The following is a 23,081-nucleotide window of genomic DNA, read 5'->3' as shown; positions in this document are numbered from 1 at the left end:
AGAGTTAAGAAATGTAAACTAAAAATCCTAAAGATTTTGGAAAAACTATTGCCCTTGAAGATTTAAATTTATTTGGATGGAGAAGACATGTTATAAAAACAACAGACCCATTCACTGATTTGTACCCTTCAGGAGACAGATGACTGGTAATGGTGACAATGGGTGAATGTTGGGTTTGGGGTTTTTAGAAACATCTGCACTTGGTGACTACTGTATCTAATTGGTGTGATAAACCTGGCACCCCATGTGTTTGGCACCATCTTGGATCCTACTCAGGGCCAGGTGAACTGAGTGGCCTCTTCACTACTTCAGAGTCTGAAGCAGATTATAGTATGTGGACCAGACACAGAATGTACCACCAAGCACATTGGCGCAAAGTGTACTGGGAAGGGAGACTTTGTGAATGTGGTGCTGGTTCTCAAACCTCAGCGCTCAAAAGGATCTCCTGAGGATTCCTGGATCACACTCTTAAACTTCTCATCCAGTAGGTCTCAGGTGGCTGAGAATCTGCATTTTTTTTTTTTTTTCTGAGACCGAGTCTCACTCTGATGCCCAGGCTGGAGTGTATTGGCGCCATCTTGGCTCACTGCAACCTCCACCTCCCAGGTTCAAGCAGTTTTCCTGCCTCAACCTGCCTAGTAGCTGGGATTACAAGCGCATGCCACTACGCCCAGCTAATTTTTATACTTCTAGTAGAGAGGGGGTTTCGCCATGTTGGCCAGGCTGGTCTTGAACTCCTGACCTCAGGTGATCCACCCACTTTGGCTTCCCAAAGTGCTGGGATTATAGGCGTGAGCCACCATACCCGGCCTGAATCTGCATATTTAACAAGCACCACAGGTGATTCTGATACAGTAGCTCCCCAAACCTCATGGTGTTAGTGAATCCCAGTCATTCACAACTGCCATGATTTTGGTCATATTCAAGTGCAGCTGGTACCATTTTTAGTTAATATATTTTTAAAATAAAGTCACTTCTTTTGGATAATTAAATTTAATTACAAGGGAAGCTATACCACTGCTGTAAAAACATCACCTGCTTTAAAGAGAAGGTGCATAATGAATATACATTAAGATAAAAATGTGTATGTCTGTGTGTGTGCACATATAAGCATACACATATCTACCATAGGGAATGAGTTTTCCTTCAGGTTTTTCAACTTAAATGTCAACTTTGAGGTCAGTTAATATGTGTAAGATATATGTGTGTATATATGTCTATACATATAAGCCTATACATAAATACATGAATACATATAGTATATCTGTACACAACCTATTATGCATATCATGTATATTTCATCCACTTAGTATTATCTTTTATTTTGCAGTTTGGCAAATGCTCAGTAAAAGAAAAGGGTTAGAAGGGGAGAAAGGCATTTTATCCCAAGCCTTCAGGAATTAGGATGAGGATGTCTTCACCTTGCGGTGAGGAGTAATTATACTATTAGACACAGCACATTGGAGTGTGGCTGATGTGCTGTGTGATGGTAGTTGTAGTCTCTGCCCAGCAGAGGAAGGACATTTCAATAGAAGAAAAAGTTCAAGACCTTGCCGAGAAACAGAGAAAGGATTTTTGTCTTTTTAAGAACTTGAAAACCCTGTTGCAGACAAAAGCCCTCCAGTTTTGGCAGTAAACTTTCATGCAGGGGAAGAAAAAGGCAGGGGATGACATTGTTGACAATTGTGAGCACTCACCATGCGCCAGGCACTGTGCGAGGGGCTTTGTACATAGCCTCTAGTTTTAGTGCTCATAAAAACTCTGTGATATGTGCACAGCATTTTAAACTTTGCTGTATAGTTGAGAAAATGGAAGGATGGGGAATTTGAGTCATTTGCCCAGGGTTCTATAGCTGCCCCAGGTTCCCATGACTGGAGAATTGGGGCACAGGGTGGCAGGGGAGAGTGAGTGACAAGAATCCTAAGAATCTTATCTCCATTCAGTCTTTATAAAAGAAGTGGATTAACTACCACATTTTGTTTTTACTTAAATTGACATTACGTCAGTCGGGCATTTCTTGTTTTGTCCGGGGTTTGTTTTGTTTTTGCTACACAATCTTGAACATCTGTCATCTTGTAGGCCTAATGTTAAACACAAAAACACTTTACCTCCTATAGCTTTCAATTAAGATCTCTCAGTTTGTGTTTGTAATAGTTTTTCAGGCAAGGTCTCCGTAGGTTCGGCTTCTAGTGTGTTAACCTTTAGTTATAAAGTGAACCCAAAGAGAGAAAGTAGAAACAAAACACCTCACCTGTTTTTTGCTCATGAATTACTTTCTATGGAAGGGACAATCATGAACACCTCTGTGTATCACAGAGGTCTACATGAATCTGGCATTTAAGGGAGACCACGTGGGTCCCTTTGAGGACTGTGAATGTGGGAATACTGGGACTCTGGTGAAGAACCCGTTCCAGAAGAGATGAATCAGCTGGACAAGTTCTTTCATAGAACCTTTAGGCAGGTTTTCTCAGAAATGCACATTCAGGATTATGCTTGATCAGAATGATACTCAATCCCTTCTGCATTTGGAGTTCTCTTTAAAAGAAAACATCCCAGGCTGCTATTTCTCAAGAGATAGTGAGTCCCAACCACTTCTAGACATTTTCTTGTGTAGTCTACGTTATAATTTCACAGCAGTCTCTGATACTACAAATGTCAAGATAGCCCAACCTTCTCTAAACTTCAGAGATGTCTGATATGATATTGAATAAAACAATGCTCATAGAAACATCAAGAAAGGTGGATTTTCCCTGGATACTTTTTTCCTACTTGACAAATAAGAATGATGAAACTGACTCGTCTTTTTCTCTTTGGAAGCCTGAACGTTCAGAACCCAACTTGAGGCTCCTCAGCTATAGCAATTCTGACTTCATAGTCTGTAAATTATTGTTCTTTTTTTTCTTTAGCTTATGCTTTCTGCCCTAATTTATCTTTTCCCTGTTCTAATGAATTATTGTCCTGTATCTGCTATGCAGTTAGGTGACATATAACAGCAATTAAATATATGAATTGGTACATACAAAGATTTGACTAAAACTCGGTGTAAAACTAAGTGTTCTACGTTAAATTTCCAGTGTTAGAAACAGTGCTGACTTGAACAGAGTGACAGAATTCCATCTTTCCCTATTTTTGACAGCTTTAAACTTTATAGTTCCTCCCTTTCTTGTGAGCCATCATTAACTTGTTTCTCAAAGCCATTCCCGTATTACTCATCTTGCGGACTCAGACAGATTTGGGAATTTGCGGTCAGAGTTGTATTGGACACATCCCCCCAGCCCACATGAGATCCTTTTTATCTATTACATATTAACTAATTTTAAGTACAATATTCCTGCTTCGTTTAAAACCATTAATCAAACAATGAGTTTGAAAATAAACAAAATGCAAACTTACAGTTAGAAATAACTGTAGTGTCTTTAGTTTTGGTTAGAAGTTGGTTACTTGTTTGTTAAACTCAAGATTGTGAACAGTTTTAATTCACTTGTTTATTTCCAATAGAGATTTCAGGTTTACATTTGAACTCAAAAACAAAGTTTTCTTTCTCATTACAGAGAGGACTAAACTCTTCATCTCCCCTCCCGAGCAAGGAGCTGGCTGAAGCCACAAAAACATTGCTGCATAGTCTTGGGACTCTGGCCCAGGAGGTAAGTTGCGTCTTTCCAGTACCAGAAAGCGGACCGTTCGCTGTATCATTTTTTTCATTTCCTGAGTTTGGCAAGAGGTCCTTTGGATTTGAATATCACATGGGATGTAATACCAATTTTCAAAGTATAAGTGATGTAGAAAATAATGTTTTGATTTCCTTATTTTAGAAATGAAGCAACCAAAACGCATAGATGTCTCAGAGCTAATTAGTTAGTGGCTAACAGCTGGATATCTAGGTTAGCACCTTCTCCCTTTTTTCTCTTTGCCCCTAGGTAATCATACATTTGTAAAGAGGAGAATTATCTCTGTCACCACTCATGCACTGCTTTTGTCTGACCAGCAACTTCTTCATATTGCTTCTTCAGTAGCAAGGCCAATGATTTTACCAACGCACATGCTTGCTAACTAACAGGAATAACATGGTGCCCCTATTTCAGCCCTTTCCCTTGTAGGCATCTGGCTTCTGAGGTTCAGCTGTGGGAATATGATCTCTTAATGAACGTTAAGTTGGGTTTGCCTTTTAGGTCCACATGTTGACAAATATATCAGAGTAATCTCTGTCCTAGAATCAGAGGGCCTGTAGGCACTTGTAAAAGCAGTTAGCTCTGACTCACAGTCAGTGCACACTCCACTTTTCTGACGCCCAGCCTTGTTTCAAATTAGACTTGGAAGCGAGGAACTGTCTGGTGTCCCCCTGCATAAGAAGCTGAGCCAGGGGGCAGTGGTCACAAACAATACAGACTTAAACTTATAGGATATTGGAAAATAATAATTTGTGGGGAAAATGTCTCAGACTTGGTCCACCCTTATTTTTAGCTGCTTCTCTAATTCATTTTTCCTTTCTTGGTGCTTGTATCTAACCTACCCATTTTTTGGTGCTTGCATCATTTTTTTCAAATATCAAAATGAACTTTCTGTTTTCTAACAATGAAAGTATTGCCTGTTCATTGTGGAAAATGCAGAACACTTGGAAAATACCAAAAATGCTGAGATTAAACACTATTGACCCCTTAGTGTGTTTCTTCCTGTCCTGTTCTATTTTTTTTCTTTGATTTCTGCTCACGTGTTTCTGACTGACGAGGTTTGACTTTTGGGTTCCCTTTCCAGAGGAGAAGCCTTCTTTCAGCTTGCCATTTGTTACCCTGGTTATGAAGGCTTGTGACCTTTTTTACTAGGTAGAGAAGCTGGACCAACTTGGGTTTTTCCAGGGGGAGAATGAGAAGGATAAACTGTTTTGCAAGTCTGTAGCTATTTCTCTAGGGCCCTGTTAGCTGACATTGACATGCCTTGCCTTGCTCTGCAGATCCCCTCCCAGCCCTCTGTCCCTTGTTCATTTCTGGCCTTAGAGAAAGCAAAGCAGAGGCTGTAACGCAGGAGGATGCCTCTAAACTCAGGGTTTGGTTACAGCTGTTTTCACTTACATCACTGGCCCTGTTTTTTTTTTTTTTTCTGGCATTAAAAAAAAAAAAACTTGGAAGCAGGTGATGTCCCCATTGCTGATGTGCTGGAGACTCTCCAAGTGAACAATGTACATTTTTCTTGGCAGCTGCTTCTTGTGCCCTGCTTGCTCCTGGTCCAGGACAAGCAAGGACCATCTGCCTCTTTCAATAGAACACCTCCAAGTCCCTTTGATCACAAGTTACTCGTTGTCTAACTTGCTATTTCTGTGAGACAAATGGGAGAAGATCAGTAAATGCCCTTGTTTGTCCGGTCAGTGTGTGGAAAGTTGATAATTTTGACCAAAGCACAACCCTTGAAAGGAAAAGAAAAAGGGAGTGAATGTCTTCTGAGGAGCTGCCTTGGTTTAGGCAGTGTCACCCATTTCCCTGTATACTCCACATGACAAACCTGAGTAGGTCTCATTGTGTCCATTTTGCAGATGGCACCAAGGCTCAGAAAAGTTAGGCAACTTTTCCAGTCACCCAGTGAGTTCATTGACAGAACTGGGATTCGAACCCAGGATTGTTGGATTCCAAAGCCTGTGTTGTTGCCTGCTTCGTGAAAAACTCCAGTAGCAACTGGAATAGAAAGGAGACCCTTCCAAGAAAGAAAATATGCACTGGCAGAACCTGGAAATTGGGAGGAAATGAGGACTTGAGGAATAAGATGAATGAAAGCTGACATGAGTTTCACATCTGGGTGATGGGAAGGGAGGACAGGGAGGCAGCATCTCAGATGTCCACCCAGCACCGACCAGCTGCCTGGCATTGCTAGGTGTTGGGGACTTAGCAGTGAACACACTAACTTCTCTGCTCTCTTGGGGCACATATGGAGTGAGAGACAGAAACAAACAGGTCAGTGTACAATGCCACAGGAGGGATATATGCAGTGAAGAAAAAGCAGGGTAAGGGGTATAGAGCATGAGAAGGTGCTATTTTAAAGGGGGTGATTAGGGAAGCCCTCTTGTGACAGTTGAACCTGAAGGAGATGACAGCATGTCTGTGGAGAGGGAGGGAAACTCCAAGCAGGAAGAATGGCAGATACAAAGACATCGATGCTAGAGCGTGCCTAAGGAATGGGTTTAAGGACCAGGGAAAGTGAGCAAGTGGTGCGGGGAGGAGAGGAGCTCAGAGCAGGAGGAGGTGAGTTCCATACAGGCCTGGCAAGACTTTGGATTCCTGCTGGGTGAGATGGGAATCCAGTGGAGGGTTTGAGGGAGGGGGACATGATGTGATCTAGAGTTTAGACTGTTTACACTCTGGTTGTTGGATTGAGAAGAGACTGGGATGGGGGAACGGGAGGACAAAGGACACTGTGCTGGATTGAGAAAGCAGTAAGTCAGTTTCATTCATTCACTCAACTGATGATGTTCAAACACCACCATTATCTGTGGGCTAAAGGATGAAGAGCCATCCCTCCCTGAGAGTCAGGGAGCCCTTCCCAGATAAAGTCTGGAGTGTGAGCTGAGGTGTCAGAGAAAGAGCAAGAGTTTGCCCCTAAAACGGGTGCTGGGAAGAGCCAATGGTTTGGAATAACTCAGTAATTTATGGTGCTTCTTTAGAAAGATTTGCTGGCTTTATGTGGGAAGAAATTTGTCCTTTTGATTGGGAAGTGGTGGGATGGTGGTGAGGCTGCCTTTGGAAAGAGAAGTGAGTGCTTTGACTCACTATTGTTTAAAAATCTCTAGGGCTGTTACAGGTTATGAAAAGATAAAGTTGGGAAAAGCTGTCCACGTCACCTAACTGGGTTCTTGTGGAGTGTGCTAGATGCCCCCTCTCTGGAGAAAAAAAATCCTTTTTCTCCACCTCTGACCTGCCTCTGGAGAGCCTAGTTCCCATCGGGAGGCAGAAGGGGCAAAGCTTAGGACCTAGAGAGTGCTGGACCATACCACTTACGGGAACCAGCAGGCTGTGAGGTCGAAAGCTAGGCACATAGAGCTTTCCAGGCTGGGTGCAGGGCCTCGTGGCCCCTCCCCTCTGTGCTCTATAGCTCAGTCTTCCCAGGCGGTGTGAACATGCAGTGACATTTCAAGGAATGCAGGGATTTATTAATGATTTATTGTGAAATGTTTGGAAATACAAAGTGCTCTATAAATATTTCATAATAGCATTGGGGCCGAGAACTCCACAAAGTGCCGGAATACATTTGTATGTAAGACAGAGTGCCGCCGCCCGGCTCATTGATGTTTGTTGAGTGGCAGTCACAGACGCACCCCTGGCTGCCTGCGGTTTCTGACTCACCCTGTTGGAGCTGTTCTCTGCAGGGCACCCTCATGTGTGGCATAGGATTTATGCCTTACCACACACTGTTTTAGCTTTCTTGTCTTGATGATGAATAGAGGGCAGTGTCCAGACCATGGTATAAGCATCTACTGCTGCCCAAGTCTACCAAAACCAAGCCAAGTTGTGTCTCAGCGAGCTCCGTGAAAGATGGAGAAGTTGAGCACTCAGAGACATGGTGTGACCTTTCAAAGACTGTAAGCTGACGAGGTACATAGCTAGGGTTCAGACTCGAGTTTTTCTTTTTTTTTTTTCTTTCTTTCTTTCTTTTTTTTGAGACGGAGTCTTGCTGTTGCCACCCAGGCTGGAGTGCAGTGGCGCTCTGCTCACTGCATCGTCTGCCTCCTGGATTCAAGTGATTCTCCTGCGTCAGCCTCCCTAGTAGCTGGGATTACAAGCACATGCCACCATGCCCAGCTAATTTTTGTATTTTTAGTAGAGAGGGGGTTTTGCCATGTTGGCCGGACTGGTCTTGAACTCCTGACCTCAGGTGATCCACCCTCTTCAGCCTCCCAAAGTGCTGGGATTACAGGTGTGAGCCACCACGCCCGGCCTAGACTTGAGTTTTTCATCTTATGCTTTTTCATTGCCTGACACTTTACTGAGACCGAGATAGGGAACTTCACATACAGTACCTTTTCTCCCAAGGGGGACAGGGCTACTCAATTTCCACACTGGAGTTCGAGGAGTTTTAGAAGTGAGTCAGTTATCGAGGGTGAGAGCAGTTCCTGATAGGCTCAACAACACTCAGATGTAGCTATTCATAAAATGCATTCTCATCTATAAAGTGGAAGATAATCCCAGTGAAACAAAGCCCAGCTCCAGGGGCTTCACTAACTCCAGGCTGTGCTTCTCAAACTTTAGTGAGCATAGGAATCACCTGGGCATCTTGTGGGGCTGTAGATTTGAATTCTGCAGGTTGGCGGAGGGGTCGTAGAATCTGCGTTTCCAACAGTGTCTCCAGTAATGCTGATGCTGCTTGTCCCTGGACCCCAGATTGGGTAGCCAGGTTCTGGCAAGCTCATGCCAAGGCTTTGAGATGACATCGGACAAAATATGTTCTGGGACATGGCTTTTGAGAGGTCAAGAAAATAAGATGTTTCTTTCTCTTCTCATTCCAAATCCTTTCACTGCCCTTTTCTCCCTTCCCCTACTCGCCTTTTTCTCCCTATCCCTGATGCCAGCTGTTCAGCATGAGAAGCTGGAGTGACATGCGACAGGAGGTGATGTTTCTGACCAATGTGAACAGCTCCAGCTCTTCCACCCAGATCTACCAGGCTGTGTCTCGTATTGTCTGCGGGCATCCCGAGGGAGGGGGGCTGAAGATCAAGTCTCTCAACTGGTATGAGGACAATAACTACAAAGCCCTCTTCGGAGGCAATGGCACTGAGGAAGATGCTGAAACCTTCTACGACAACTCTACAAGTGAGTGTCTGTGCAGACCCCAGACCTGTCCCCAACCCCGTCCCTACCTTAGTTCTGGCCTTGGCCTGTGTCGTCTCCTCCCTCTGTAGCAGCGTTAGATGTCTGCATGCCCATTTACCCACCAGACTGAGCTCCTCCTGGAGGAGAGAGGCTTCTCTTGATTAGCTACTTGTCCCCAGTGCTCTGAACGCAGCCTGGCACTTCTCAGGTGCACAGTAGTGTTTATCAATGGAATGAATGATTGACAGCCAGCCTCCTGGTTTTCTGAGGGATGTAGAAAGGTGGCTTCCAGAGCAGTCAAGAATGAGATAATGGCAGAGGGAGAAATCCTGCAAGATCTCACTTATGTATGGAATATATATAAGGTGTGCAAAGTGTCAGTTTCACATGATGAATAAGTTCCTGAGATCTGATGTACATTGAGATGACTATAGTTAGTAATACTGTATGGTATACTTGAAATTTGCTAAGAGAGGAGATCTGAAGTGTTCAGACTACACAAAAAAGGTAACTATGAGGTGACAGATTTATTAACAGCTTGATTGTGGTGATCCTTTCAGAGTGTATACATATATTAAAACATCACATTGTATACCTTAAATATATACAATTTTTATTTGTCAGTTATCACTCAAAAAAGCTGGAAAAATATTTTTAAAAAGGATGATATACTGGTTTTAATATTACCATCGAGATAAGCTTTATAATAACATAAAAAGAAATAACAGTAATGATAATAGCAACAACAAGAAAAACTACATTTAAGTAGAATTTCTTATGTACTGTGCATTCTGTTTAAGTTATCTCATTTTACCCTCATGATAACCCTGTAGGGAAGATTCTTTAACCCCACATTTCGTAGGCTCAGAGAGGTTAAGTGCCTTGGTCAGAGCCACATCAGAGATAATCCACAAGAGCCAGGATTCAAGTCCAAATCTGCCTGGATCTGTGCTCTCTAAAATAACTGTTAGTGGTGGTGTGTGTGTTCTCACAGTCAGACGTTTGATCTGCTCTTTGTTTCCCATTCTTAGCTGCAAGGCAGTGTTAAAGAACCTTGTATCTCCATATCCACTCCCCACACTTAAGCACTTTTGTGGGCATGTGTGCCATATGCCTGGTGGCAGCAGGGATCCAGTGTTACAGTTTTAGGCAATGGCATCCTTTTCCTTGAAAACTTGATGCAGGTGAACCTTTCTCCATTTCCAACCACAGGTGTGTCTTTCAGACACTGAGTGAGGCAGGTTTTGTAACACAAGAACCTTTTCTTCTCTGGAGTAAAGCACTCCAGACATTGGCAAGTTGCTTTACAAGCCCAAAGAGGATGGGATTGTAGGCAGCTTTAATGAAATCCCATCTTCTCCTGTCCCCCAGCTTGCAAGTTGACCCAAGGAAGTGTTCATTTCCATGACAGACATAATTGTGAGGACAGCCTCATTAAAAAAAAAAAAAATTCTATTATCTTTCCAGCATATAGAGGACATTTAGTATCTAAAAAACCCTGAAAAACTTAGAATGAATTTTTAAAAATCAGGGATCCTGCTGGATAATCAAACCCATTTGCCTGTTACGACTTTTGTATTTGGGTTTTTGTTAAGTGTACATATACTGGCTTATGTTAATCAAAGAGAATTTTTTTTTTTTTTTTTTTTTGGAGACAGAGTTTCGCTCTTGTTGCTCAGGCTAGAGTGCAGTGGCACGATCTCGGCTCACCGCAACCTCTGCCTCCCGAGTTCAAGCGATTCTCCTGCCTCAGCCTCATGTGCCACCACGCCCAGCTAATTTTGTATTTTTAGTAGAGATAGGGTTTCTCCATGTTGGTCAGGCTGGTCTTGAACTCCCAACCTCAGGTGATCTGCCTGCCTTGGCCTCCCAAAGTGCTGGGATTACAGGTGTGAGCCATGGCGCCCTGCCCCTAATTTTGGTTTTTGCTTGAAAACTGAGGGCTGAAGTCAGCCTTCTGGTTGTCCCTGAAGAGTTAGTTTAAATGTTGGTCATGTTGTCAGTGAAAACAGTGGCAAGGCTGTCATGAGAGTGTGAATCTGGAGTTGTGAAGGCTTGTGCTTTGTGAAAACATTTTTCCAGATCAGTTCAGTTGTGAGTTATCCATCATTGATGTTATAATGAGCTCTGATTATTTATCAAGCTGCATTCTTTACAGATAATATCTCAGTTTTATCTGAGGTAATCTTCTCCACATCTCTCAAAATAGATGTTATGAATTTTACTTTTACAGAGGAGCCAACTGAGGATCAGATAAGTTACTTATTATATGACTATTAGTGGTAGAGCTGGAATTTGAACTCAGAACTGTCTGGCTTGTAAGTTTCTATCAGTATCTGACCATGCATATGAGCATTTGTCTCTCCTATTCTTTGTAGCTCCTTACTGCAATGATTTGATGAAGAATTTGGAGTCTAGTCCTCTTTCCCGCATTATTTGGAAAGCTCTGAAGCCTCTGCTTGTTGGGAAGATCCTGTATACACCTGACACTCCAGCCACAAGGCAGGTTATGGCTGAGGTAAGCTACCCCCAGCCCAAGACTCCCTCCCCAGAATCTTCCCAGAACTGGGGGCAAAAAACTCAAGGTAGCTTCAGAGGTGTGCACTAAGTATTTTTATGGCTCTTCTGGGATTCCCAGAGTGAAAACCTCAAGTCTGATGCCGACCAGAGCTGGGTCAGCTCCCCAGCCCTGGGTATAGAATCATAGTTATAAGCAGGCATTTATTGGCGATGGGGGAGGACTGGCACAGGGCTGCTGTGATGGGGTATCTTTTCAGGGAGGAGCCAAAGCGCTCATCGTCTCTGCTTCTCCTTTTTCTGCGGTCCCTGGCTCCCCACCTGACTCCAGGTGAACAAGACCTTCCAGGAATTGGCTGTGTTCCATGATCTGGAAGGCATGTGGGAGGAACTCAGCCCCAAGATCTGGACCTTCATGGAGAACAGCCAAGAAATGGACCTTGTCCGGGTGAGTGTCCCTCCTATTATTAGCATGTGCCTGCTTGATACTGGAGAGGTGAGTTTCTGGTCACTTTCCCAGGTGTGACTGAGGTGAGAATTCTTTCAGTTTATCTAGCTGGGGGAATGTAGTGAGCATAGGTAGAGTCACAGGGCACCACCTCTCCAGAAGTACAGGCCATGGTGCAGAGAAAATATTGTGCATATCAGCATTCATGCCACTCGTGGTCAAATAGCAGTTTTCTGCAAAACTTAGTGAGGGCCGGTGTTTGGAAGTAGAGTTGGGTAATTGCAGGACCCTGACTATTTTCATTTTTGGCTGCGGCCTCTCAGCCAGCCACAGCATCTTCTTTACCTCCCTGTGCCTTGGTAGGTTTTGGAAAGAGGTGTGGGAGCAAAAGCATCATGTTACATGTAGACTGGCCTGAGAAACTCATTCTCAGGGCACTGTGTGAATGATGAGCTGCTGTTACTGTGTGGAGGGGAAATGCACTTAATGCTTCAGAGCCACTTGAAAGGGGTAAGTGCTCTAGAGACAATTGGATTGAAATGTGGAGCAGGCTGAGCAAGAACAGAATGTCTCCTTTGCCTGAGCCTGAGTGCTGTTTAATCTCATCTTCCTGCCTTGGGCTGAGTCAGAGAATCATTAGACTATTTCCTATTTCCATGGTGAGGGAGGCGTCTTCCTTTTGTCTCTGCTCCCTTTAAAAAGCAGGTGAGGATTTTGCCAGGTTTCTTGTTTTGAACCTTACTGACTTTAAGGGTAGCTGGGTTTTAAAGGCTGTACCTACCTGGAGGGAACACTTCCGAAGTTTAGTACTAGTCCCTGATCCGCTGGGAGGCAGGTTACTGAGGAAGTTCCTTTTAAAACAAAGGACTTTATACTGAGAAAAGTATAAACAGTGATTTGTATGGATTCACACTGACTAATAATAATAGCTCATGCCATTCAAGTGTGGGTCTCTCCTCTAAAGGAGGGTTATATGATCTAGCCATGTAGACCTAAGTGTGATTTCAGGCCTTTTCTTCCTGGTCTTCTTCTTCGAATCCACATTTCTACTAGTTGGACTTTTTCTCTTTGTCTGGCTCTCAGAGGATGATAGGAGGTCCGTGAAGTGACTCAGTGAGTTTTGATTTGTGGGCAAATAGATGCTTCCCTAGTCTGAAATTGAGAGCTTGCCTTAGATGCACCAACTGTTCACAAGTTCCCAGTTCTTAGAGGACAAGACCCTTGTAAACATGGCAGTGGCATTAGGAGTCTAGCTGGGAAAATCCAGTGTGTGCGCTTGGAAATGAGGGAGCTGGGGCTGGAGAGAAAGGCATGGGCATGCCTTGGAGGGACTTGTGTGTCAAGCTGAGGACCTTTACTTTAAGCTCTAGGGGACCAGGCAGGGGAGGTGTAGATACATTTCTCTGATGGGGTGGATGAATCGAAGGATGAGGGAAGAATGAAGGCAGAGACCAGGGAGGAGGCTCTCCAAGTGGCCAAGGCATAAAGCAAGAAGTGAGGCCTGGTGATGGCTTAGTTGTGGAACAGTGAAAGACAGGGAGGCATCAAAGCAAGTCTTGATTTCTGGATGGATGGATGGTAGGGATGTCCAGTAGGCCAATGGGTACTGGGGTCTGCTGTGGAGGAGGGTGGTTGGGCTGGCGATAGGTGATGAGGGAGTTGTCAGCCTGTGGGTGGAAGAAAAGGGAACCTCTTCCAACTGTTTTCTTCCTTCTCTCTCTCTCTCTCTCTTTTTTTTTTTTTTTTTTTTTTTTTTTAAGACAGAGTCTTGCTCTGTCACCCAGGCTGAAGTACAGTGGCATGATCTTGGCTCACCACAGCCTCTGCCTCCCGGGTTCAAGCAGTTCTCCTGTCTCAGCCTCCAGAGTAGCTGGGATTACAGGTACATGCCACTGTGCCTGGCTAATTTTTTTATTTTTAGTGGAGATGGGGTTTCATCATGTTGGTCAGGCTGGTCTTGAACTCCTGACCTCAGGTGATCCACCTGCCTTGACCTCCCAAAGTGCTGGGATTACAGGCATGAGGCACCACGCCTGGCCTTTCTTCCCTCTCTTAAAGAGTGTTTATTTAATTCCACAAACATGAGCTTGTCACCCCCTGCAACCTGGCATCTCCTACGCGAGGTGATGGCTGAGGCTTCTGCTTCTGCTGGGGGGTAGCTCTGATCTCTCTGGCACTGTCTACCCCTGTTGCCTCACCCCATTGGTCCCAGGGCACCTCTCTCAGGCGAGTCATGGAACCCTCTGACACTGATTTGCTCTCTTTTCTGAGCTGCTTTTAGCCCCTCATCCTCGGACCTTGATTTCTTGCTGCCTCCAGTCCCGCAGGCAGTCTTAGGTCTCCTGCCCTTCGCAAGCACCCTAGAGGGGCCACGTGCTCAGTGAGCTCAGTGGGCACATGTTTCTAGTCTTGCTGTTCTTTTTAGAAGCCTTACTGGGCAGGGCCGACTTCACCCTAAAGGCTGCGTCTCTTCACTTTGCTTTTGTTTGTTCCCAATAAAGTGGCTTCAGAATTGCTAACCCTGGCCTCTGTGAACTTGTGAGGTACAATTTTGTGTCTGTTATGTTAACAAAAATACATGCATATCTTCCTGGTGATGGTATAAATTGCTGTTCTCTACTGGAAAGCAATTTGGAATGAAAATTTCAAGAACCATTTGAAAACGTGCTATCCTGCATACCTCCATTCCACCCACCCCCAGGGATGTAGCGTACTGAAATAATTTTAAAGAAGTCACCGTATGAGAGAAAATGTTATTGCTATATTGTTATTGTGAGAAATTGGAAATAGACTAAATGTTCAGCACTATAGGAATAATTAATGAAATTATATATACTCTATAAAGTCATTATGCTCTCATTAAAATAATAAATACAAAACTGCAAATGGGGAAAAGCTTATAACGTTAGTCAAAATAAGACCGATTTTTTTATAAAGCAGCAGTTTTCAGACCCTTGGAGACTCCAGTTCAGTAGAACCAGGGCTTCATCTTCTCTCTCAACGCTGTGACAGGAGTTGCGTCTCCTTTTTGCTGAGTTTGCAGCTGCTGTTTTTCTGGCAGCACATCTGTGCAGGCCTCTGCCTCGGCCCCTCTGGATCTGCTGATTGAGCAGCGGATTGATCTGTCCTTCTCTTTCGCGTTGACCTATGTGAGGAACCAACCAGCAAGGGAACAAGAAATGGAAATAGGCCTCGTTTGCATCATGACCTGTACGTCCTGCAGTTGGAAAAGATTGTACTTTAGTTGGTTTAACCAGCAGCATTATTTTTCTAAACTAAGCAGTAAGAAGGAATTGAGTGTAGGGTTAGGGTTTTTATGTGGGATCAACAGACTGGGTCTCAAAAGAGGAAGGTGATAGAACACAGTGCGGAGGGGAGGTGCACTGGAAACAGAGGGCTTATGCTTTCATTCTGGCTTTGCTACTTAATAGCTACGTAACCTAATCTTAGAGACTTAACCTCTCTGAACTTCAGTTTTCTCATCTATAAAATGGGAAATATTAAAAGGATACTCACTGTGCTGGTGGCTTGTGCCTGTAATCCCAGCACTTTGGGAGGCTGAGGTGGGAGAATCACTTGAGCCCAGGTGTTCAAGACCAGCCCAGGCAACATGGCAAGACTCTGTCTCTATGAAAAATTTAAAAATTAGCCAGGTATGGTGGTGTGCACCTGTAGTCTTAGCTACTTGGTAGGCTGAGATGGGAGGATCCCAGCGGTGAACTGTGATTCCGTGCACTCCAGCCTGGGCAACAGAGCGAGACACTGTCTCAAAATGACAACAACAACAAAAGGCAAGAAAATAAAAGTACCCTCTTCACGGACTTGTGTGAGGTGAAGCATATAAACTATTCAACATAGTAACTATATAAGGGAAGTATTGTTGTTACTGTAGTTAATACTGTTAAGTGAGCTGTTTGGTATAGTGGAAAGCACGTGGACTGTGAATTCAGACTGGTCTGACTTTGAGTCCCAGCTCCATATCTAGTAATACTATGACCAAGTCCTCATTAAAATCATACTCTTTTTTCTTCAACCCCAGTCTTCTCACATATAAAATAGGGACACTGTCATTGTTTTATCCTCACAGAAAACTGTGAGGTAGATGACAGTGTATATGCAAGTATTTTGTAAGCTGTATAGTGCTCATCAAGATTTAGTTGGTGTTTACTTCTTGTGCTTTCTCACTGGAATGGCAGACGCTGTTGGACAGCAGGGGCAATGACCACTTTTGGGAACAGCAGTTGGATGGCTTAGATTGGACAGCCCAAGACATTGTGGCGTTTTTGGCCAAGCACCCAGAGGATGTCCAGTCCAGTAATGGTTCTGTGTACACCTGGAGAGAAGCTTTCAACGAGACTAACCAGGCAATCCGGACCATATCTCGCTTCATGGAGGTGAGAATCTGTTGCTTGGATCATTTAGAAAAGACTTAACGGCTGCTTTCTCTGAGACGTTACAATAAGGTTCAGGCAGGAGGCAATTTTAGAAATAATGTATAGTCTCATTTACAAAAGTATCCCTCAAGCCTAATGCAGGATTTGGTAACAAAAGGCACTCAATAAATGTTAGTTGAGTGGTTGAATGAGTAAATAAACTCTAGCTTTAGTAAATGAACTCTAGCTTTATTCTATATAGGCTCAAGAGAATGTTTCTACCCATTTTCTTCTAGGTTTTCCTATCTCAGTGACTAATGGCAGCAAAGCATTCCCTTAATAAAAGGCATTATTTGTGAAACTTACCTAAAATGTAATTCAGGTCCAATTAAATTTTTTAAATTTTATATTAAAAATTATATCAGTAGGGATGGGTAAGAGGTGTTTTGGTCTGTTTGGTTGGCTGGTTAGTTGCTGTGACTCAGAATTGCTAAGAAAACAGAAAAGTAAGATAAGATCATTGTTTTGACCTCTTTTCCTCCATAAAGTCAATAAATAACATATCTCTAAATTATTCCCAGAATTTCTCTTAAATTACAGTGAAAAACCAAAATCCTCCATCCTTGGTTGATGATTGGAAAACTACGTTAGAGAGGATTAGAGAGAGAGGATAAGCAGTCATGTAGTCAGCCCTTGCCTCCTAGGGTAGGATTTGTCTCAGCCACTGCTTGCTGTCCTGGCTGCCAGCGTTCTCACGAAGGCTGTTCTTCTACCAGTGTGTCAACCTGAACAAGCTGGAACCCATAGCAACAGAAGTCCGGCTCATTAACAAGTCCATGGAGCTGCTGGATGAGAGGAAGTTCTGGGCTGGTATTGTGTTCACTGGAATTACTCCAGGCAGCATTGAGCTGCCCCACCATGTCAAGTACAAGATCCGAATGGACATTGACAACGTGGAGAGGACAAATAAAATCAAGGATGGGTAAGTGGAATCCCATCACACCAGCCTGGTCTTGGGGAGGTCCAGAGCACCTACTAGGAAAAAAGGTACTTTAAGAATTTGGTAGAAATTTCAACAACAACAAAAAAACTCAACTTGGTGTCATGATTTTGGTGAAATTGATACATGCCTTGCTGGAAGGTTTTTCAAAGCTCATAAAATGTCAGTACCTTTTGATTTAGCATTTCTACTCAAGAGAATTAATTCCAGGAATTTTGGTGGTGGGCGCCTGTAATCCCAGCTACTCAGGAGGCTGAGGCAGGAGAATCGCTTAAACCCAGGAGGTGGAGGTTCCAGTGAGCTGAGATCGTATCATTGCACTCCAGCCTGGGCAAGAAGAGTGAAACTCCATCTCAAAAAAAAAAAAAAAAAAAAGATACAAAAATAGAAACAGGGGCTTGGTAAGGCTAGCGGGGCTTTGGGTGATTGGTTTTTTTATTGTATGGTTCCAAAGGAATGGTTGATTACCTGTGGTTTGGTTTTAGGTACTGGGACCCTGGTCCTCGAGCTGACCCCTTTGAGGACATGCGGTACGTCTGGGGCGGCTTCGCCTACTTGCAGGATGTGGTGGAACAGGCAATCATCAGGGTGCTGACAGGCACCGAGAAGAAAACTGGTGTCTATATGCAACAGATGCCCTATCCCTGTTATGTTGATGACATGTAAGTTACCTGCAAGCCACTGTATTTAACCAGTTTATACTGGGCCAGATGGGGGTGTGTGTATGTGTGTGAGCGTGTGCATGCACGTTTGAATGATCTGGAAATAAGATGCCTGATGTAAGTTGTCAACAGTTGCAGCCACATGACAGACATACATATATGTGCACACACTAGTAAACCTCTTTGCTTCTCATCCATGGTTGCCACTTTTATTTTTTTTGTTTTTATTTTTTTTGAGATGGAGTCTCGCTCTGTCGCCCAGGCTGGAGTGCAGTGGCTCGATCTCGGCTCACTGCAACCTCCGCCTCCCAGGTTCAAGCTATTCTCCTGCCTCAGCCTCCACAGTAGCTGGGACTACAGGTGCATGCTGCCACGTCTGGCTAATTTTTTGTATTTTAATAGAGACGAGGTTTCACTCTGTTGCCCAGGCTGGTCTCAAACTCCTGAGCTCAGGCAATCCACCCTCCTTAGCCTCCCAAAGTGCTGGGATTACAGGCATGAGCCACCACACCGAGCCCACCACTTGAATTTTTTACACTCTACCCTTTTGGTCAAAATTTGCTCAATCTGCAAGCTTAAAATGTGTCGTGACAAACACATGCAAGCACATACTCACACATACCTTCAGATGCAGAAACAGCATCTAAACTTAAAAAAGCACACTTTATGTAAATGTGTGCACTTCTCCCTAGGTGGTAAACCACATTTCAAAACAACCCAAATAAAACTGAACAAAGCTTCTTCCTCTTCGATTTTTTAGAAAATCTTTTAGTGCTGAGTCACTAAGCTGCCAAGTTCTCATTGTGGGAACTATGCCTTTGGATGTAATGATTTCTTCTAAGAGAATGGGCAGAGGTGTAGTTATTGCAAACATCTGAAATATGTAATGTCTCTTCCAGATTCTGGAAATTCTGTTATTCCCTGTTATTGCTGGCGATGGTGGTGGTGATGGGATGTGTGTGTGTGTGTGTGTGTGTGTGTGTGTGCCTGTGTGTGTGTGTGTGTGTGTGTGTGAGAGGATCAGGATGCAGGAGGAGCAGGGTTCTCCTTGTATTGGCTGTCTGTTTTGCATTGAACAGTCTGTTTCCTTGTATGGCTATCTATAGCTTTTCCAGGTCACCAGAAATTATCCTGTTTTTTACCTTCTAAACAATTAGCTGGAATTTTTCAAAGGAAGATTTTTACAAAGACCCCTAAGCCAAGGTTTACTCTAGAAAGGATGTCTTAAGACAGGGCACAGGAGTTTACAGGCATTAAGAGCTGGTGGCTGTTGTCATGTAGTGAGTTTGTGCCTGCATGATAAAGCTTTAACCTGAGCCTCAAATTCAGGGTCCAGAATCTGTGTCCCTTTTACTTGGCACATCTGCATTTTCTACTCTAGCTTGGAATCTGCAACATTACTGACAAGAACTGCCTGAAGTGTATCTCTGTGCTGTGAGTAGAGTTACGATAAGCAAGTCAATAGTGAGATGACTTTGGAGATGTTGAACTTTTGTGAGAGAATGAGTTGGTATTTTGTTTTGGTTTTTAGTACTTTAAAATAATCTACCTTTAGTTTAAGTATGGCTCACAGTTACCTAGTTACTGAAGCAAGTCCCCAAAGAGATTTGGTTTGGCAACATTTTGTTAGCTTCGTTTTTCTCTCTACATTGCATTGCTTATGAAGCATTGGGTCATATGTACATTTCAGAGTCCAGAGCACCTTTCCTTCTGTGGCCCAGATGTGGTGCGCCCTCTAGCATGCAGGCTCAGAGGCCTTGGCCCATCACCCTGGCTCACGTGTGTCTTTCTCCCCTTGTCCTTCCTTGGGGCCTCCAGCTTTCTGCGGGTGATGAGCCGGTCAATGCCCCTCTTCATGACACTGGCCTGGATTTACTCAGTGGCTGTGATCATCAAGGGCATTGTATATGAGAAGGAGGCGCGGCTGAAAGAGACCATGCGGATCATGGGCCTGGACAACAGCATCCTCTGGTTTAGCTGGTTCATTAGTAGCCTCATTCCTCTTCTTGTGAGCGCTGGCTTGCTGGTGGTCATCCTGAAGGTAAGGCAGCCTCACCCCCTGTTCCCTGCCAGGGAACTCCAAAATAGCTCAACACAGGGTAAGGGAGGAGAAGAAGAAAAAAAATCGAAGCCTCGTGTAGAGAAGGGGTCATACCTATCATTTCCTGCAATTTCGTCAATTTATAGTTGGGGAAAGTGAAGCCCAGAGAGGGGCAGTGACTTGCCCAGGGTCAACCCAGCTGGGTAGCAGCTAAGCAGGACGAGAGTGCAGGGTTCATGCTTTCCAGATAACCACACGCTCAATTGTGCCATGCTGTCTACTTGGTAGTGGTTCATGGCAGCATCTGAGAGCTATTTATTTTCTTAGATATATTGGGTGGCGATTCTTCCCAAGTTTCTAAGAACAGTAATCAGAAGGATATATATTGTTGCAGTTTAGACTGTCTGGAAGCAGAGGCTGAAATAGAGTTTGATGTATGGGTATTTACGAGGGCTCAATACCTGTGGAAGGGATATGGAAGATGCAGGATTGGGCAGAGGGAGGAGTTGAACTGTGATACAGGGCTAACCCCGTGGGGCACTCCAGAGAATATGCAGCTTGTTGGAGTTGTTCTTCATCGAGCTGAAACATCCAGCCCTTTGTGCTCCCCCAAGGCCTCCCTCCTGACACCACCTACCCCAGCCCTCTCAATCAATTGTTGGATGTGGGCTGCCCTGGGAAGGTCATGCCCCAGGGCCTACATGGCTCTCTGCTGCTGTGACAAACCCAGAGTTGCTGATGCCTGAGGCCGTCTCAGCTGGGCAAGCCTTCCCTGAATGGGGACTCTGGGCAGTGCAGTTTTGTGTCTGCACCATACAGTAATATATTTATATCCAAATTTTCTCTCTCTGCAAGCATTTCATATAAAGATGCATCAGGTAAAAATAAATGTGTTTAAAGCAAAGGGAGTACAAAGAGATAAGAACTAACTAATTTAATACTAGATACCATCTGTTACAAATAGTTCCTACTGATTGCCAAGGACTGTTTAAACACATCACATGAGCTGTCTTATTCTATCCTCACTAACCCTTTTAACAGATAAGGAAATGAGGCTCAGGAAGGTCAAGGACTTTACTGAGGTTCCACAGTAGGATACAGTTCTTGCTGAAAGCAACCCCTCCCTCCTGCTCTGATATCTAACTGCAAGGGCGAGGTCAGTGGCAGGGGTGGTGGTCCCCTGATTGGTGCATAAGAGCTGCTCTGAGACAACTGTATGATGGTGGGTCCTGCAGTTGTGTACCTATCAGCCAGAGATAAGCTCAAAATATCCACAAGAGTTTGGATGATTGTGGGAATGCAGAATCCACAGTGATCAAGGGGGAAAGTCAAGTTGCCGGGCCATTTCCCTTGACTTTTAGAGAGAAAAGTTACGTGGGACATTATCTCCCACAGCTCTTCTGTGGTGCCACCAGTCTTAGTTCTTATATAAGGAGAAACTAGTTAAAATTACCTATTGAAGAAACAAAGAGCAAACTCGCCCACTGAGATGTGTAGAAAGCCCTAGACTCTGTTGTCTTCATAACTCTGCCATTATTTTTCTGTGTAGTCTTGGGTAAATCACTTATCTTCTTTATGATGGTTATGATCAGTTTCCTCATCAGAAAAATGAACAGCATTACACCTCTGCATTGTCTCTAACATGACTAGGAATAAACCCTGTTTTTTTTCTGTAGATCATACAAGTGAGTGCTCGGGATTGTTGAGGCAGCGCATTTGATGTGTCTCTTCCTTCCCAGTTAGGAAACCTGCTGCCCTACAGTGACCCCAGCGTGGTGTTTGTCTTCCTGTCCGTGTTTGCTGTGGTGACCATCCTGCAGTGCTTCCTGATTAGCACACTCTTCTCCAGAGCCAACCTGGCGGCAGCCTGTGGGGGCATCATCTACTTCACGCTGTACCTGCCCTACGTTCTGTGTGTGGCATGGCAGGACTATGTGGGCTTCACACTCAAGATCTTCGCTGTGAGTACCTCTGGTCTTTCTTCAGTGGCTGTAGGCATTTGACCTTCCTTTGGAGTCCCTGAATAAAAGCAGCAAGTTGAGAACAGAATTGATAGTCTCTTTCCAATGGGACATGAACCTTTGCTCTAGATTCTAAGCTCTTTAAGGGTTAAGGGCAAGGATTGTGTTTTATTAAATTGTTTACCTTTAGTCTTCTCAGTGAATCCTGGTTGAATTGAATTGAATGGAATTTTTCCAAGAGCCAGACTGCATCTTGAACTGGGCTGGGGATAAATGGCATTGAGGAATGGCTTCAGGCAACAGATACCGTCTCTGCCCCTTTATCTCCCAGCTCTGTTGGCCATGTTAAGCTCATGACAAAGTCAAGGCCACAGATAGAACTGAAAAGTCTTGAGGTCAGAGATGGCCTCTCTTGTCTTCCTTGTGTCCAGTATGGTGTTTGCTTGAGTAATATTTTATGAACTAAACACAACTGAGGAGCGAGTGCCTCATCTTCCCACAAATTCCTGACTTGGACCCTTCCTTCCCTTGTACAGAGCAGGGGGAAATCTTGGATAGTGTGTGAGTCCCTACAAGTGCAAGCTGTCAGATGTCCCCAGGTCACTTATAAGGAAAGCTATGAATCACTCATAGGATGCTCCTGATGCCTCAGTCTGGGCTCCGTGGGCATCAGCAGCCCCAGCCAGGCACCTCTGATCCTGAGCCATCCTTGGCTGAGCAGGGAGCCTCAGAGGACTGTGGGTATGCACACATGTGCAGGGGAACAGGATTGTTGAGCCTTGGGGCATCTTTGGAAACATAAAGTTTTAAAAGTTTTATACTTCATTGTATATGCATTTCTGAAATGTTTGTGTATAATGAGTGGTTACAAGTTGAATCATTTTGTATGTTACTTGGTAGCCCACCACTCCCCTAAAGGGACTCCATAGGTAAATACTACTTCTGTACCTTATGACTGATCCATTTTGCAAATTCAGATTTCTCCAGGTGTAATTTACACTAGAAGAGATAGAAAAATGAGAGAGACCAGAAAATGGATAGGTGACTTTGCCTGTTTCTCACAGAGCCTGCTGTCTCCTGTGGCTTTCGGGTTTGGCTGTGAGTACTTTGCCCTTTTTGAGGAGCAGGGCATTGGAGTGCAGTGGGACAACCTGTTTGAAAGTCCTATGGAGGAAGATGGCTTCAATCTCACCACTTCAGTTTCCATGATGCTGTTTGACACCTTCCTCTATGGGGTGATGACTTGGTACATCGAGGCTGTCTTTCCAGGTACACTGCTTTGGGCATCTG

The 23,081-nt window shown here is 44.1% G+C and overlaps 1 protein-coding gene across 1 annotated transcript in view; it reads left to right on the top strand.

The window, feature by feature from the left end:
* ABCA1 (ATP-binding cassette, sub-family A (ABC1), member 1) overlaps positions 1-23,081 on the top strand; it is a gene marked incomplete at its 3' end in the record, with an annotated part of 142,301 nt that overhangs the window by 86,393 nt on the left and 32,827 nt on the right. Inside the window, exons 8-17 of the mRNA XM_011966399.1 lie at positions 3,552-3,644; positions 8,549-8,789; positions 11,168-11,307; positions 11,638-11,754; positions 15,951-16,148; positions 16,904-17,109; positions 17,613-17,789; positions 19,608-19,830; positions 21,570-21,791; positions 22,856-23,060. Of these exons, the coding sequence (XP_011821789.1) occupies positions 3,552-3,644; positions 8,549-8,789; positions 11,168-11,307; positions 11,638-11,754; positions 15,951-16,148; positions 16,904-17,109; positions 17,613-17,789; positions 19,608-19,830; positions 21,570-21,791; positions 22,856-23,060 (1,822 nt within the window). The remainder of the gene's footprint in view (positions 1-3,551; positions 3,645-8,548; positions 8,790-11,167; positions 11,308-11,637; positions 11,755-15,950; positions 16,149-16,903; positions 17,110-17,612; positions 17,790-19,607; positions 19,831-21,569; positions 21,792-22,855; positions 23,061-23,081) is intronic.

Source organism: Mandrillus leucophaeus, unplaced genomic scaffold, assembly GCF_000951045.1.
Source record: "Mandrillus leucophaeus isolate KB7577 unplaced genomic scaffold, Mleu.le_1.0 Scaffold76, whole genome shotgun sequence".
In the NCBI taxonomy this organism is placed as follows: Eukaryota; Metazoa; Chordata; class Mammalia; order Primates; family Cercopithecidae; genus Mandrillus; species Mandrillus leucophaeus.
This window is presented reverse-complemented; position numbering and strand designations above follow the sequence as displayed.